The sequence below is a fragment of the Pseudophryne corroboree genome, chromosome 12 (assembly GCF_028390025.1).
Source record: "Pseudophryne corroboree isolate aPseCor3 chromosome 12, aPseCor3.hap2, whole genome shotgun sequence".
Taxonomy (NCBI): Eukaryota; Metazoa; Chordata; class Amphibia; order Anura; family Myobatrachidae; genus Pseudophryne; species Pseudophryne corroboree.
Window position 1 is genome coordinate 65,877,434 of NC_086455.1, and position 15,781 is coordinate 65,893,214.

General features: G+C 48.5%; 1 protein-coding gene across 3 annotated transcripts in view; it reads left to right on the plus strand.

Annotated features, from left to right (window-relative positions):
* LOC134980676 (cholesterol 24-hydroxylase-like) overlaps nucleotides 1-15,781 on the plus strand; it is a 256,343-nt gene that overhangs the window by 138,692 nt on the left and 101,870 nt on the right. For all 3 annotated transcript variants that reach the window (XM_063947596.1, XM_063947597.1, XM_063947595.1), the window contains exon 3: nucleotides 10,455-10,536. In XM_063947596.1, coding sequence (XP_063803666.1) covers nucleotides 10,455-10,536 — 82 coding nt within the window. The remainder of the gene's footprint in view (nucleotides 1-10,454; nucleotides 10,537-15,781) is intronic.

Here is a 15,781-nt window from a genome sequence, read left to right on the forward strand (position 1 = left end):
GCCTCATTGTGCAGTGCAGCATTAAAAAAAAGACACCTCCTAAATGACAGGGGGAGCACGTACCTTGGTGCCCCCCCCCCCTGAATCCGCGTATGATGACACTAATACTAAGTCAGAGACACACACACACACACACACTGATACTGAGACACACACTCATACTGAGACACACACTCATACTGAGACACACACACTCATACTGAGACACATACTGAGACGACAAACTCATACTGAGGCACACACTGATACTGAGACACACACACACACACACACACACACACACACACACACACACACTGATACTGAGACACACACACACACACACACACACACACACACACACACACACACACACACACACACACACACACACACACAGTAGTTACCTCCAGCTTACAGTATATCAAAGGAGCAAGTCTGAAAGAACAGGCAGCAGAGCCATAGAAAGACCGCCGAGGACCTAGCATACTCGGGGGGCGTGGCCTAATCACGGAGGTGTGGCCACGCCCCTTTTATAAAAAAAACCCACCAAAAAAACCCCATCAAGCAGCAGGCTATGGAGCCGGCCCGGCAGATGGGGGACACGGGACTGGCCGAGGGGGAAACCAACTCTCTGCTCCCACTGCATAGCGGTGCGGCAGTGAATTGTCTAGCTGCCTGTCAGTCAAATTAGCATCGTTGCAGGACTACCCGCAGCACTGCTATGTGTCTCCATGCCGCCGGGTGCCTTGCTGCTGCTATTTCATGGGGGCTAGTAAAGGGCGAAGGGGGGAGAGCGGGTTGGCGGCTAACAGTCAAAACGCCTGGGCTCCTGACAGCTTCAGCATACCGCCCCCTCAGGTCCTGGCGCCCATAGGCAGCTGCCTAAAGCTGCCTAATGGAAGCGCCGGCCCTGTTGATTGTGCTTACTGTTAAACATGGGTAAACACAAGATGTGCAGTGTATGCCATACCATATTCTTTCCATTATCAACTGATTCTGTTTCATGTGAACAATGCAGCCGATCTTCACAAATCAGTGAAGTGGCTGGGGGAGAGGGTCCAGAGCCCCACTGGCTAGGATCTCTTAAAAATATGGGGGTATATTTACTAAAATTCGTATTAGTACTGATTTGGAGGGAGATTCATCACGAATGACATCGAATGTGTAATTGTGCAACTTTTTGAATTTTTTACGCCTCATTTACTAAGCTGCCGTATTTTACATTTTCGTGTTTTCCGATGTCGATGTCATTTGTTTTTTTTTTGGCAGTGTTTTACGGGAGTGAATAGTAAAACACTGCCGACATTACAACAATGAAACTCGGCCGGATCTGTGAGATCCGTGCAGGGTTTCATTGTGCATCTTTAAAAAAAATAAAATATAGTTTAAAGTCGGAAAAAAAAATGCGTGGGGTCCCCCCTCCTAAGCAAAACCAGCCTCGGGCTCTTTGAGCCGGTCCTGGTTGACAAAATATGGGTGGGAAAATTACAGGGGTTCCCCCATATTTCATCAACCAGCACCGGGCTCTGCGCCTGGTCCTGGTTCAAAAAATAAGGGGGACAAAAAGCGTAGGGGTCCCCGTTATTTTTTAAACCAGCACCAGGCTCCACTAGTCAGGTACATAATTCCACAGCCGATGGACACTTTTATAGTAGAGGTGTGCATGTATGTAATAAACTTATACTGTCATGGTGTGTGTGTCCTGTTTTTTGGGGGGTATTTTTTTAGTAGTAGTACTACAGGTACCAGCAGGCCCGGTTTTCCACCGCATGCTGGTACTTGTCGTTCTCCAAGTACCAGCTTGCGGGGGAGGCTTGCTGGGACTTGTAGTACTGCTACTAAAAACAATATTCACATTTTTTTCAAAAGGCTATCAGCCCCCCATCCGCCGCCCTTGGATGGGGGGGACAGCATCGGGCTTCACCCCTGGCCCTTGGGTGGCTGGAGGGGTGGGGACCCCTTGATTTAAGGTGTTCCCACTCCTCCAGGGTACCCCGGCCAGGGGGGACTAGTTAGTGATTTAATGCTAGGGCCGCAGGGACCAAGATAAAAGTGTCCCCCAGCTGTGGCATTATCTCTCTGACTAGTGGAGCCCGGTGCTGGTTCAAAAATACGGGGGACCCCTACGCTTTTTGTCCCCTGTATTTTTTGGACCAGGACCAGGCGCAGAGCCCGGTGCTGGTTGATGAAATATGGGAGAACTGCTGTCATTTTTTTACCCAGATTTTGTCAACCAGGACCGGCTCAAAGAGCCCGAGGCTGGTTTTGCTTAGGAGGGGGAACCCCACGCATTTTTTTTTCTAATTTTACATCATTTCCCACCCATTCCCACTGATAACCATGCACAGATATCATGGATCCGTGCATGACTATCAGAACACGGTAAAAAAAAGCAGGTCTGTTTTAAAACTGCTTTTTTTACGATTTGTATTTTTTCACGGCAGTGTTTGGCTATTGCCAGCAGTGTTTGTGAAATACAAATTTTATTAAATTACAGAGTTCTATCAAATAACAGGCGTATTTGACCGATGGTGTATTCATTCGTAATTTTATTCTTTGACTTCAAAAAATATACGAATGCCCTCATCACTGCCGAGATTTGGATTTAGTAAATTCCCAAGATGACACTTTGAAGAAAAAACACCATCTCGGTCAAAATCGGGACCTTAGTAAATATACCCCATGATGTCTGATATGTCATCCCAGCTCACTGCTAATGCACAGAAAACTCAGCTACTACAACAGGCTGTTGCAGATTTAGCTGCTAGGGCAGATGTTGCTCAGTCCCCCTCCGCTCATGCAGGACCACAAAAGTGTGGTTTGCCTGCTCTACTATCTGACACAGATGATGATATACAGGAGGATGGGCAGGACTTGGTCCCCGTTAGTGGGGATCCCGATTCTGCTCAAGGTATTGAACCCCTAATTTTGGCTATATGGGACGTGTTAAAGCTCCCTCTAGAAGACACTGAGTCACAGCAGTCATTTTTCGTTACACAAAACAAGCCTAATGTCACTTTCTCTGATTCTGCAGAGTTAGATGACCTATTCAAGCTGGCCTGGAAAAATCCAGTCAAAAAATTCCAAGGGGTATACCTGTATTTACTAAAATTCCTAATTTTCTGAATTAGGTTAAAGTTCAAACACGAATGACATCGAATGTGTGAATTTGCAACTTTTTGAATTTTGTACACCTCATTTACTATGCTGTCGTATTCTGCATTTTTGTATTTTCCGATGTCGATGTCATTCGTATTTTCGGCCAGTGTTTTACGGGAGTGAATAGTAAAACACTGCCGAAATTAACACAATGAATCTCGGTCGGATCTGTGAGATCTGTGCAGGGTTTCATTGTGCACCTTTAAAAATAAATTAAAGTATTAAAATTCAAGAAAAAATTTGCGTGGGGTCCCCCCTCCTAAGCATAACCAGCCTCGGGCTCTTTGAGCCGGTCCTGGTTGTAAAAATATGGGGAAAAAATTGACATGGGTTCCCCCATATTTTAACAACCAGCACCAGGCTCTGCGCCTGCTCCTGGTGCAAAAAATACGGGGGGGACAAAAAGCGTAGGGGTCCCCCGTATTTTTTTAACCAGCACCGGTCTCCACTAGTCCACAGCCAGGGGACACTTATCTTGGTCCCTGCTGCCCTGGCATTAAATCACTAACTAGTCACCCCTGGCCGGGGTACCCTGGAGGAGTGGGAACCCCTTAAATCAAGGGGTCCCCCCCTCCAGCCACCTAAGGGCCAGGGGTGAAGCCCGAGACTGTCCCCCCCATCCAAGGGCGGCGGATGGGGGGCTGATAGCCATAGTGTTTAAAAAAAGAATATTGTTTTTTGCAGCAGTACTACAAGTCCCAGCAAGCCTCCCCCGCAAGCTGGTACTTGGAGAACCACAAATACCAGCATGCGGGGGGGAAACGGGCCCACTGGTACCTGTAGTTCTACTACAAAAAAATACCCTCAAAAAAACAATACACAGACACCGTGAAAGTATAACTTTATTACATACATGCACACTTAAATTCATACATACTTACCTATGTTGACACGAAGAGTCGGTCCCCTTCTCCACGTAGAATCCCGGGGTACCTGTAAATAAAATTATACTTACAAAAAATCTTGTGTAGATCGGTCCTCTTCTTATAAATTATAATCCAGGGACTTGGCAAAACAATAAAATGCATTACCAGAACCACGCACTGAAAAGGGATCCATGTTTACACATGGATCCCCTTTCCCCGACTCCCGGGACCCCCCCCCCCCCCGTGACTCCTATCAAAGAGGGTCCCTTCAGCCAATCAGGGAGCGCCACGTCATGGCACTCTCCTGATTGGCTGTGCGCTCCTGAGCTGTCAGTCAGGCAGCGAACGGCAAAGATACAATGTAGCGCAGAGCCCGGTGCTGGTTGTTAAAATATGGGGGATCCCCAGTCAATTTCCCCCCCGTATTTTTACAACCAGGACCGGCTCAAAGAGCCCGAGGCTGGTTAGGCTTAGGAGGGGGGACCCCACGCAATTTTTCCCCCTGATTTTTAACTATTTCACACTCCTTCCCACTGATAAACATGCACTGATCCGTGCTTTCCTATCAGAACACGGTAAAAAAAAGCAGGTCTGTTTTAAAACTGCTTTTTTTAACGATTTGTATTTTTTCACGGCAGTGTTTGGCTATTGCCGGCAGTGTTTCTGAGTTCGAATTTTTTGTAAATTACCGAGTTATATCAAATAACAGGCATATTTGACCAATGGTGTATTCATTCGTATTTTTTTTCTTTGCCTTCCAAAAAAATACGAATGCCCTCATCACTGCCGAGATTTGTGTTTAGTAAATTCCCGAGATGACACTTTGAAGAAAAAACACCAAATCGGTCAAAATCGGGACTTTAGTAAATATACCCCCAAGTGTCCAAAAGGTTTTTGTGCACTCTCCCATTTGCTCCTGATGGTAGGAAATTTGGGAAGGAACCGCAGGGGTTGATGTATCAGTCTCTCGACTGTCCAAATAGGCGGTGCTGTCTGCCCCGGGCCATTAAGGATCCTGGGGATAGGAAAATAGAGACTACACTCAAATCTATTTACATGGCAGCAGGTGTTTTGCAAAGGCCGGTCATTGCGGGTTGCTAGTTGACCCATGCTATTCATTCATGGGCCACTCAAATTCAGAAAGGTCTCTCCGGGGCTATGCCCCTGGTCACTATGGTGACCCTCCTAAAGCACATTCAGGACAGCACACGTGTCCTCTGTGATTCGCTCAAGGAAATGGGGAACATTAATCAGGGAGTCCAGGCAATTCTAATTGCCCCGGATTGGCCACGGATGGCGTGGTACACGGATCTACTCGACATGGCCGTCGAAGACCCTTGGCCTCTGCCACTAAGAAGCGATCTTCTTCAACAGGGACCATTCGTCTACCCGGATTTATGGCGACTTTGTTTGATGGCATGGAGGATGAGCGGAACATCCTAGCTCACAAGGGCCTTTCCACAAAGGTTATTGCTACCATGGTTCAGGCCAGGAAACCTGTGACGTCAAAACATTATCATCATATCTTTTGGTGCGAGGAACACACGTATCCATCTGCAGAGTTCCACTTGGGATGTTTCTTACGTTTCCTACAGGCTGGTGTGGATTAGGGCTTACGTCTGGTTCTCATTAAGGTCCAGATTTCAGCTCTCTCCATCTTCTTCCAGAAGAAATTGGCACTGTTTCCAGAAGTTCAGACCTTCTTGCAAGGGGTACTCCACATATCACCTCCTTTTGTGCCACCTAAGGCACCCTGGGATTTGAATGTAGTGTTGGAATTTCTACAGTACTCCTGGTTTAAACCTCTGTTGACTGTAGAAGACAAGTACCTCACGTGGAAGACGGTGATGTTACTGGCCCTAGCTTCTGCTAGATGTGTCTCAGAATTGGGGGCCTTATCATGTAAAAGTCCATACTTGGGCCAGTATTTACTAAAAATCCGAGTTTGGCCGATTTGTGTTTTTTTTTCTAAGTCCCAATCCGGGAATTCACTAAGCACCAATCTCGGCAGTGTCTGGTCTATTCGTAATGGTTTGAATGACAACGTTCCGAAATACGAATGAATAGACCATTGGTCAAACGCGGCTGTTATTTCATAGAATACGGGCATTCACTATTCATTGGTATTTGGGTGTTAGTTTCTGAGTGCTCAAGTGCGGGTCTGTTTTTTTTCGATTCGTTAAAAAATGCAGCAAAAAAATAGACCTGCTTTTTCCAGTCGAGTTTGGATAACCATGCACGGATCAGTGAGATCTGTGCATGGTTATCTATGGGAAAGGGTCTGTTTAGTGTAAAAACAGGAAAAAAAATTGCGTGGGGTCCCCACTCCTAAGCATAACCAGCTTCGGGCTCTTTGAGGCGGTCCTGGTTGAAAAAATATGGAGAAAAAAATGACAGGGGTTCCCCCATATTTAATCAACCAGCACCGGGCTCTGCGCCTGGTCCTGGTTCCAAAAATACGGGGGACAAAAAGCGTAGGGGTCCCCTGTATTTTTAAAACCAGCAACTGGCTCCACTAGGCAGGTACATAATGCCACAGCCGGAAGACATATTTATACTGGTCCCTGCGGCCCTGGCATTACATACCCAACTAGTCACCCCTGGCCGGGGTACCCTGGAGGAGTGGGGACCCCTTCAATCAAGGGGTCCCCCCCTCCAGCCACCCAAGGGCCAGGGGTGAAGCCCGAGGCTGTCCCCCCCATCCAAGGGCGGCGGATGGGGGGCTGATAGCCTTGTGAAAAATTGTGAATATTGTTTTTAGTAGCAGTACTACAAGTCCCAGCCAGCCTCCCCCGCAAGCTGGTACTTGGAGAACCACAAGTACCAGCATGCGGTGGAAAACCGGGCCCGCTGGTACCTGTAGTACTACTACTAAAAAAATACCCCAATAAAAACAGGACACACACACCGTGACAGTACAACTTTATTACATACATGCACACCAACATACACACATACTTACCTATGTTCCCACGAGGCTCGGTCCTCTTCTCCATGTAGAATCCTTGGGGTACCTGTGAAAAAAATTATACTCTCATAATCCAGTGAAGAATCCGACCTTTGAATAATCCACGTACTTGGCAAAAAAATAAAATGGAAACCCGACCACGCACTGAAAGGGGTCCCATGTTTACACATGGGACCCCTTTCCCCGACTGCCAGGACCCCCCCTGACTCCTGTCAAAGAGGGTCTTTTCAGCCAATCAGGGAGCACCACGTCGTGGCACTCTCCTGGTTGGCTGTGTGCTCCTGTAGTGTCTGTCAGGCAGCACACGGTACAGATACAATGTAGCGCCTATGCGCTCCATTGTAGCTAATGGTGGGAACTTTGCGGTCAGCGGTGAGGTTACTTTCGGACAACCGCTGACCGCAAAGTTCCCACCATTGGCACCACCACCGGAGCTCCGGACTCGGCAACAGTTCCTGCCGAAGGTTGTCTCTGAGTTTCATCTGAATCAACCTATTGTGGTTCCATCAAGTTCTGACGCCTCTACTCCTCTGGAGGCATTGGATGCTGTGCGAGCCTTGAAGATCTATGTCAAGCAAATGGCTCGGATGAGGAAAACGGATTCCTTGTTCATGTTCTATGATGCACAGAAAAAGGGTTGTTGTCCTAAGCAGTCCATTGCTCGTTGGCTTAGGCCTACTATCCAACAGGCCTATGTGTCAGCAGCCTTACCTGTTCCTCAGTCTCTAAAGGCCCACTGTACAAGATCGGTGGGCTCTTCCTGGGCGGCATCTCATGGAATCTTGGCCTTGCAACTTTGCAGAGCAGCTACCTGGTCGGGGAAGAACACTTTTGTAAAGTTCTACAAGTTTGATACCCTGGCCAAAGAGGATACCCAGTTTGGGCAGGCGGTGCCGCCCATTCTGGAAGCTTTGGGACGTCCCCATCATACTAGATTCCCCAATATCCCTTATGGATGCTAGAGAAAATAGGATTTTAATTACCTACCGGTAAATCCTTTTCTCATAGTCCATAAGGGATATTGGGCGCCCCAATAGACAAAAATTCAAAGAAAGAGTAACTTGCGTCCTAGCTGCAGCTCAGCACCGACACTCTCAAGAGCAACACTTCTTGAACAATATGTATAACCAAACAATAGAGTCCTCTCAAAGGACCGGCTTCTCAAAGGAAAGATAGCTCTCTTCTCACGTAGATTTTTGTTTTAGTGGGAAAGATTGAGCAGCCGTCTTCCTGTGGATGTATAAGGGAACAAACCATTAGCCTTTGGGGACCTAATATCATATGTTTTATATGTCATTTTGTATGAATTGTTTTTAATGATTTCCATGGACGTATTTTTATAATTTTTATTTTTATAATAAATATCCCTTGTTTGGATTAAAACTTTAGGTGAATTCATTGCTTGAACTATATATGGTGGTGGACGAGAGTTCTAGCTCTAAATCCCGGTTGGTGGAGACACGGAAAGAAACCTTTCAAGGAACATAGGGAACGGTGTTTAGATGAGTGTCGTCCATTAGAGATAACAAGATGTCCATCCCATATTTGCTGTAAAGGATTTAAAGAAACCTTTTGATGCACGCATTTTTTTGAGAAAAGGTCAGTTCTGGATACCAGTCCACTGTATGAAGATAATATGAAGTTTGATCTAACTGATATGATCTCTCATTCTTCTGTCTGAAGTCTTCTACATTAGGACACTTGAACGGATATCTTGGAACTGGCATTTGTATTGTCTAGCGGCGCTTGTGGACCACTCTATTGTTTAGTTATAGATATTGGGCGCGCGCTTCAGTGCAGGTTCTCGTTTTTTTTGTGGTTACCTGTTCAGCTGTTGCTGTTGTTGTTCCCAGCCGTTGCTGGTTGTTCTATGTTCAGCTGTTGCTGTTGTTACCAGCTGTTGCTGGTTTTTGTATGTTAGTGGTGTGCTGGTGTATAAATCTCACCACTCTTGGTTATCATATTTCCTTCTCTCATATATGTCCTTTCTCCTTCGGGCACAGTTTTACTTATACTATAACTGCAGGTGGGAGGGGGCATAGATGGGAGGAGCCAGCACACCCAGTGAAGAAAATTTAAAGTGCACTGGCTCCTTTGGACCCCGTCTATACCCCATCATACTAGATTCCCCAATATCCCTTATGGACTACGAGAAAAGGATTTACCGGTAGGTAATTAAAATCCTATTATTTGCATTCGATGAGCAACAATAAAGCAGATTTTATTGACCTTTTACAGTGGAAGGCAATGGATGTTTGTATTCATTTGGACTAATTAGTACTTTCATTTGTTTTGTGCCTTGCTCTAATTTACTGTTATATGGTAAATGCAAATGATTTATTAATAACACTGTCCAGACATGTCCTATATTGTGTGTGCATTATATACTGTCATTTCAGCATTTGCTATTACCGACGTGCAGCTATGTCTCCAGGCATAAGCCTGACTCATGATACTCTTACTGATCACATACATTCAGCTCGGGAAGCCCAGGGCAATGCACTTATGTTCATGGCTCTTGTAGTGCTTACAATTTAAGAATTCGAGGGACAAATTAGGCCCAAGAATAAATAAGCGTCCTGGGTTTTTTAAAAGAAGGAGCCTGGGGCAGGGATTAAGGGAAAGGGGGGAGGGGGGAATAGAGCAGGTAGCACAGTAGGGTCCTATAGGAGAAAGGGGAGGAGAGTTACCTGGGAGGTACAAAAGACCAGGAAGACCAGGCAGGCTCCCTCTTTCATTGCTGATTAAGGATCCAAGAAGGCACCCACCCGCCCGCCCAAATGATAGGGCAATAGGCCCTCGTAATTGGGTAGTGAATTGTTTAATTAGTCATTTCGGTGGTGGCACCGATAGGCCAGTCCAGAGTTTTCAGCATCACCAGGGCGAGGGTGAGGTAACTGGAATTGAAATTAAGTACGCCCGGTGGAGGCAACGTCAGGCCAATTCTGGCTTTAAGAATGGTCTGGCAAAAGAGGTCCAGCAGGCGCGGCAAGCAGTGCTCCTCGGCGGTCTGTAGTAGCGCAACGTCGGTTGGCCGGCACTTCCCCAGATACTCGGCGAATTTGTTGTGGCCTCAAGGGCCGACACGGTCGTCATCTTAAGGGTGGACCGGTGCTATGCCAATGGTGGGAAGTGGTACCGCTCAGCTAACTTGCGCAAGGGCGGGACTTAGGTTCCGCCCCGTTGTTTAATTTAGGAGAAATTAATGTGGAGGCTGTAGCCGGGGGTATGCACTGCTTTCTCGCCACCCACTTATAGAGTACCAATTCTAATCCAATCAATAAATTTGGCTGTGACCTTTTAAATCGCAATTCAGTTGTCCGAGTGGTTATTGGGGAGAAAAAGGGGGGGTAGGGGGTGGACGGCGAGGCCGTTAATAAAATCAATGGACGGCTTAAGATGTAAATTCCGCCAGCTTAGCAGGGGGCCAACAGTCTTAGAGATCTTTATCACCTAAAATGTTTATCTTTCTTTTCCAGGGTTCTGAAATATGGTCCAGTGGTACGGATTAATGGTTTCCACAAAGTGACACTTTTAGTTGTCAGCCCTGATGCAGTAAAGGTAGGGCACCCAACGTGAACACATAGAAATAATGATTAATTCTCTTTATATGTGTCTGTCTGAATGGTGACTCATTTTTTCAATCCTGGGATTCCTGGGATACCCACGATTGAGTTAATCAATGAAAATGTAAAACTTTCATGCCCCCCCCACCCCACCAGGGCCAGCAACGGGGGGGGGGTCAAAGGGGACACCTGTACCGGGCCCCAAGTATCAAAGGGGCCCCAAGGATACGCCACTTAGTGCCTGGCAGGGATGTGAGCCACCTTGTTCAAATAGGGCAGCAAGCTGTAGGCGGTGTGGCCGCAGCCTCAGAGTGACAGGAGCCTCTCACACACAGTGACTGTGCAGCATGAGTGTGCGCCCGCTCTTCCAGGTCCAGCTCTGTTGCAGGCAGTTACAGGACATGGAAGCAGCCCTGCTGGCCAGGATTCCCGTGCCCTGCGCCGGCCTCTTCTGGTGGAGATTGAGAGCCGCATGGTGTTCGTGTCTGGATAAGGGGGAGTGCAGCGCAGTGAGTGTCTCCCCGGGGTAAGAGTGGATTGGTGAGGGGATACAGGTATTTGGGATGGATTGCAGCATGGAGTCATTTGGGAGAGACAGACTGTGGTGTGTGCGGGGGAGGAAGGAGAGATAATAGGATTTTAATACCTACTGGTAAATCCTTTTCTCTTAGTCCGTAGAGGATGCTGGGGTCACTTCAAGAACTATGGGGTATAAACGGGATCCGCAGGAGACATGGGCACTTTAAGACTTTCAAAGGGTGTGACCTGGCTCCTCCCTCTATGCCCCTCCTCCAGACTCCAGTTTAAGGAAACTGTGCCCAGGGAGACAGACATTTCGAGGAAAAGTATTTATTGTTAAACCACGGTGAGCATCTTACCAGCTCACACCTCAAGCATGCCGCAGAACATGGCATTCAATAGAACACAAGCCAACGGCATGAAGAATCTTCAGCACTATGCTGACAAAACCGTAACACAACCTGTGTGAAACCACAACCAATAACTGCAGATACAGTATGCACTGGGACGGGCGCCCAGCATCCTCTACGGACTAAGAGAAAAGAATTTACCGGTAGGTATTAAAATCCTATGTTCTCATATGTCCTAGAGGATGCTGGGGTCACTTCAAGAACCATGGGGTTTATACCAAAGCTCTAGAACGGGTGGGAGAGTGCGAATGACTCTGCAGCACCGACTGACCAAACTTAAGGTCTTCATCGGCCAAGGTGTCAAACTTGTAGAACTTTGCAAATGTGTTTGACCCCGACCAAGTAGCTGCTTGGCAAAGTTGCAATGCCGAGACCCCCCGGACAGCCGCCCAGGATGAGCCCACCTTTCTAGTAGAATGGGCTTTCACCGATACCGGTAACATCAATCCAGCCGTTGAATGAGCGTGCTGAATGGTACTGAATGGTGTTCCAGATCCAGCATGCATTGATCTGCTTGGAAGCAGGACACCCAACCTTGTTGGGAGCATACAGGACAAACAGAGCCTCTGTTTTCCTAATCTGAGCCGTTCTGGCGACATAAATCTTCAAAGCTCTGACCACATCCAGAGATTTTGACGCAAAGGCATCAGTAGCCACAGGCACCACAATAGGTTGGTTCATGTGGAAAGAGGAAACCACCTTCGGTATAAATCGCTGACGTGTCCTCAATTCAGCTCTATCTTCCTGGAAGATCAAATAAGGGCTCTTGTGAGACAAGGCCACTAACTCAGACACCCACCTTGCAGATGCCAAGGCCAATAGGATGACCACTTTCCAAGTGAGGAATTTCAACTCCACCTTCCGGAAAGGTTCATACCAATGTGATTGAAGAAACTGCAACCCCACATTACAATCCCAAGGTGCCACTTGAGGCACAAATGAAGGTTGGACGCGCAACACGTCTTTCACGCAAAACTGAACTTCCGGAAGGGAAGCTACTAGTTTCAGAAATAAATTTGCCAATGCAGAAAACTGGACCATAATGGAGTCCAACTGCAGTCTGCATTACCCCCAGCCTGTAGGAAACGGAGAAAACGCCCTAACTGAAACACTTCCGTTGAAACTTTCTTGGATTCACACCAAGACACACATTTTCTTCAAAAACGGTGGTAATGTTTAGACATTACTCCTTTCCTGGCCTGAATAAGAGTGGGGATGGCTTCCTTGGGAATATCCTTTCGGGGTAGGATTCGGTGCTCAATAGTCATGCCGTCAAATGTAGCCGTGGCAAGTCTAGGTACACGCACGGTACCTACCACAGTAGGTCCTCGCGAAGAGGAAAAGGCCCAGGATCTTTTAATGATCAACTCCTGAAGATCTGGGCACCAAGCCCTCCTTGGCCAGTCTGGGGCAGTGAAAATTGCCCGAACCTTTGTTCTTCTTATTATCCCGAGTACTTTTGGGATCAGGAATACACGGACCGGAATAGCCACTGGGTCACCAGAGCAACTACCGCTAGTGCCTGAGGGTCTCTCGACCCGGAACAATTCTTCTGAAGCTTCTCGTTGAGACGAGAATTCATCCTGTCTACTGGAGGAACTCCCCAAAGACTTGTCACCTCTGCGAAGACTTCTAGATGGAGGTCCCACTCTCCCGGACGGAGATCGTGTCTGGTGAGGAAGCATGCTTCCCAGTTGTCCCCCGGAATGAAAATTGCCGACATAGCCCTTACATATTTTTCTGCCCAGAGGAGGATCTTCGTCACCTCTGTCATTTCCGCTCTGCTTTTTTGTTCCGCCTTGCTGTTAGCTTGTCCAACTGGATCTGCACGGGGTGATCTTGAAAAAGATGTACCGCCTGTTGAACAGTGGCGTGCGGTGAGGTCAGTTGCTGGTGAGGCACTGGCTGGTACCAGAGCCAGATTTACACACGTATATACTATGGACCCGAAAGAAAAAAAAATATGTAGGGGTCCCCCCTATTTAATGGACCAGCACCGGGCCCTAGGAGCCAGCCTGATTCTAAAAAATATGGGGGGAAAAAATTGTATGGATCCCCCATATTTTTAGAACCAGCACCAGGCTCCTCCACTAAGGGCAGGTAATGCCACAGCCAGGGGACACACTTTACGGGGTCCCGTGGCCAAAGCATTCAGCCCCCCCTAACTAGTCAGCAAAGGCCACAGGTTCCTAGAGAAATAGGGACCCCCCAATACAGGGGTCCCCCTCTCCAGGGTACCCTAGGCCTTTGCTGAAGCCCGGTGCTATCTCCCACACCCCTGGGCGGTGGGTGCAGGGTTGATAGCTTATGTAAAAGCAATATTGTCCTTTACAATGGGACTACAAGTCCCAGCAAGCCTGCCACTCATGCTGGTACTTGGAGAACCACAAGTACCAGCATGCAAGGCATTAAAGGCCCGCTGGTACCTATAGTCCCCCTGTAATGGAAATATTAAAATAAAATAAAAAACACTGTCTTTTTAAAGTATTTTATTTATCTGCAGCTTTGCCTGGCGGGTTGGCGGCCATATAGCTCTTTTGCGCGGCCGCCGACCCACCAGGGCTTTCACCGTCTTCACCTGGCGGGACAGCGCCCACCAGGGTTTCCGCTGCCTTCGCCACCAGGGCTTCCGCCGCCTTCGCCTGGCGGGTCGGTGGCCATATAGCTCTTTTGCGCGGCCGCCGACCCACCAGGGCTTTCGCCGTCTTCACCTGGCGGGCCAGCGCCCACCAGGGTTTCCGCTGCCTTCGCCACCAGGGCTTCCGCCGCCTTCGCCTGGCGGGTCGGCGGCCATATAGCTCTTTTGCGCGGCCGCTGACCCACCAGGGCTTTCGCCGTCTTCGCCTGGCGGGTCGGCGGCCATATAGCTCTTTTGCGCGGCCGCCGACACACCAGGGCTTCCGTCGACTTCGCCTGGGTGGCAGCAGCCTGTAAGCTCTTACATGGCTGCTGCCCTCACCCAGGACTTCTAACGTCTTCACCTGGGTGGCAGCAGCCTGTAAGCTCTTACATGGCTGCTGCCCTCACCCAGGACTTCTAACGTCTTCACCTGGTGGGCGGTAGCCTTTAAGCTCTTTTGCATGGCCATCGCCCACCAGGACTTCTTTCTTCTGGAGCTCTTCTCTGCTCCTACACCGCCGACGAACTGCCAGCTCCGGGCAGGCTCGTGCTGGCTTTTATAAGCCAGCCCCAGGTGGGCGGGGCGATGACGCGGCGAGCCGTGATTGGCTCGCAGCGGCCATCTTGGATTCCAAAAATGGCTCTGCACAGCAGCGCCATTTTTGTTACTGGAAGGACCCTCAACCAAGTTGCCTTAATGGCTGCAGGGACTGAATCCATGATCCAGACCTGCAGCCACAATGCCCGCTGAGTTCCGCCGTCCGCCGCCCGCCGCAGAAGTCCCGCCACTGAAGGCCCGCTGAGTTCCGACGCCCGCCACACAAGTCCCGGCTCCGCCACACAAGCCACGCCGCCGCCGCATAAGTCCCGCTGCCCGCCGCTGAAATTAATAATAACAAGGTGTAATTCGAGTGGGGAAGGGGGGTGGAATTAATGTACTAGTACTGACTGTGACTGTGTGTGTGGTAATGTTCAGGGATTTCATTAACTTAGCAGCGCAGCGATTGTGGCGCTAATAAGTTAATGAAAGACCTGGACAGTGGTGGACATCGGTAATAAATCAGTGGAGTGACAGTGTGTGTAAACTAAACACTTACATGCACTGTCTGCCACTAACTGCAGCATAAGACACTGGCTGGCCTGGCACTCAATCCTCTCTCCCTGTAACAGCAGTAGCACTGACGGTGACAGCCGCATGCAGGTCACTGTCAGTGCTGCTGCTGCTGCTGCCCAATCACTGTGACAGGGGCGTGCTTTCATGGCTGAAAGCACGTCCCTGCTGCACTGCGGCACCTCTATAGGTGCCGCTTCTAATGCTTTTTTTAATGGGCTTTTACAGCCCTCTGCATGGCCACGCCCCCTGCCCGCCCCCTGCTTCCGGCAATTTACAATTAGTAGCGAGAGGCACCATTCAAGGTGCCTCTGCAATTGTTTTTTAATGCTAAAACACATTAGGTTACTATAAGAAGATACTTATGACACAGAACATGTCATAAGTATCTTCTCTATATTTTTTTAATCCCTTTATTGACAGGGGAGGCACTGCCTCTCCTGCCTCCCCTGACTGCACATCCCTGCTGTTGAAGGCCGTTGTAAATGGCTCTCAATCCCAGCATATTCATGTGAAGGCAGGCTTCCCGACTTTAGCATTTTATTTGGAAGCTTTTCCCTTGAGTGACAGCTCCCCAGCCT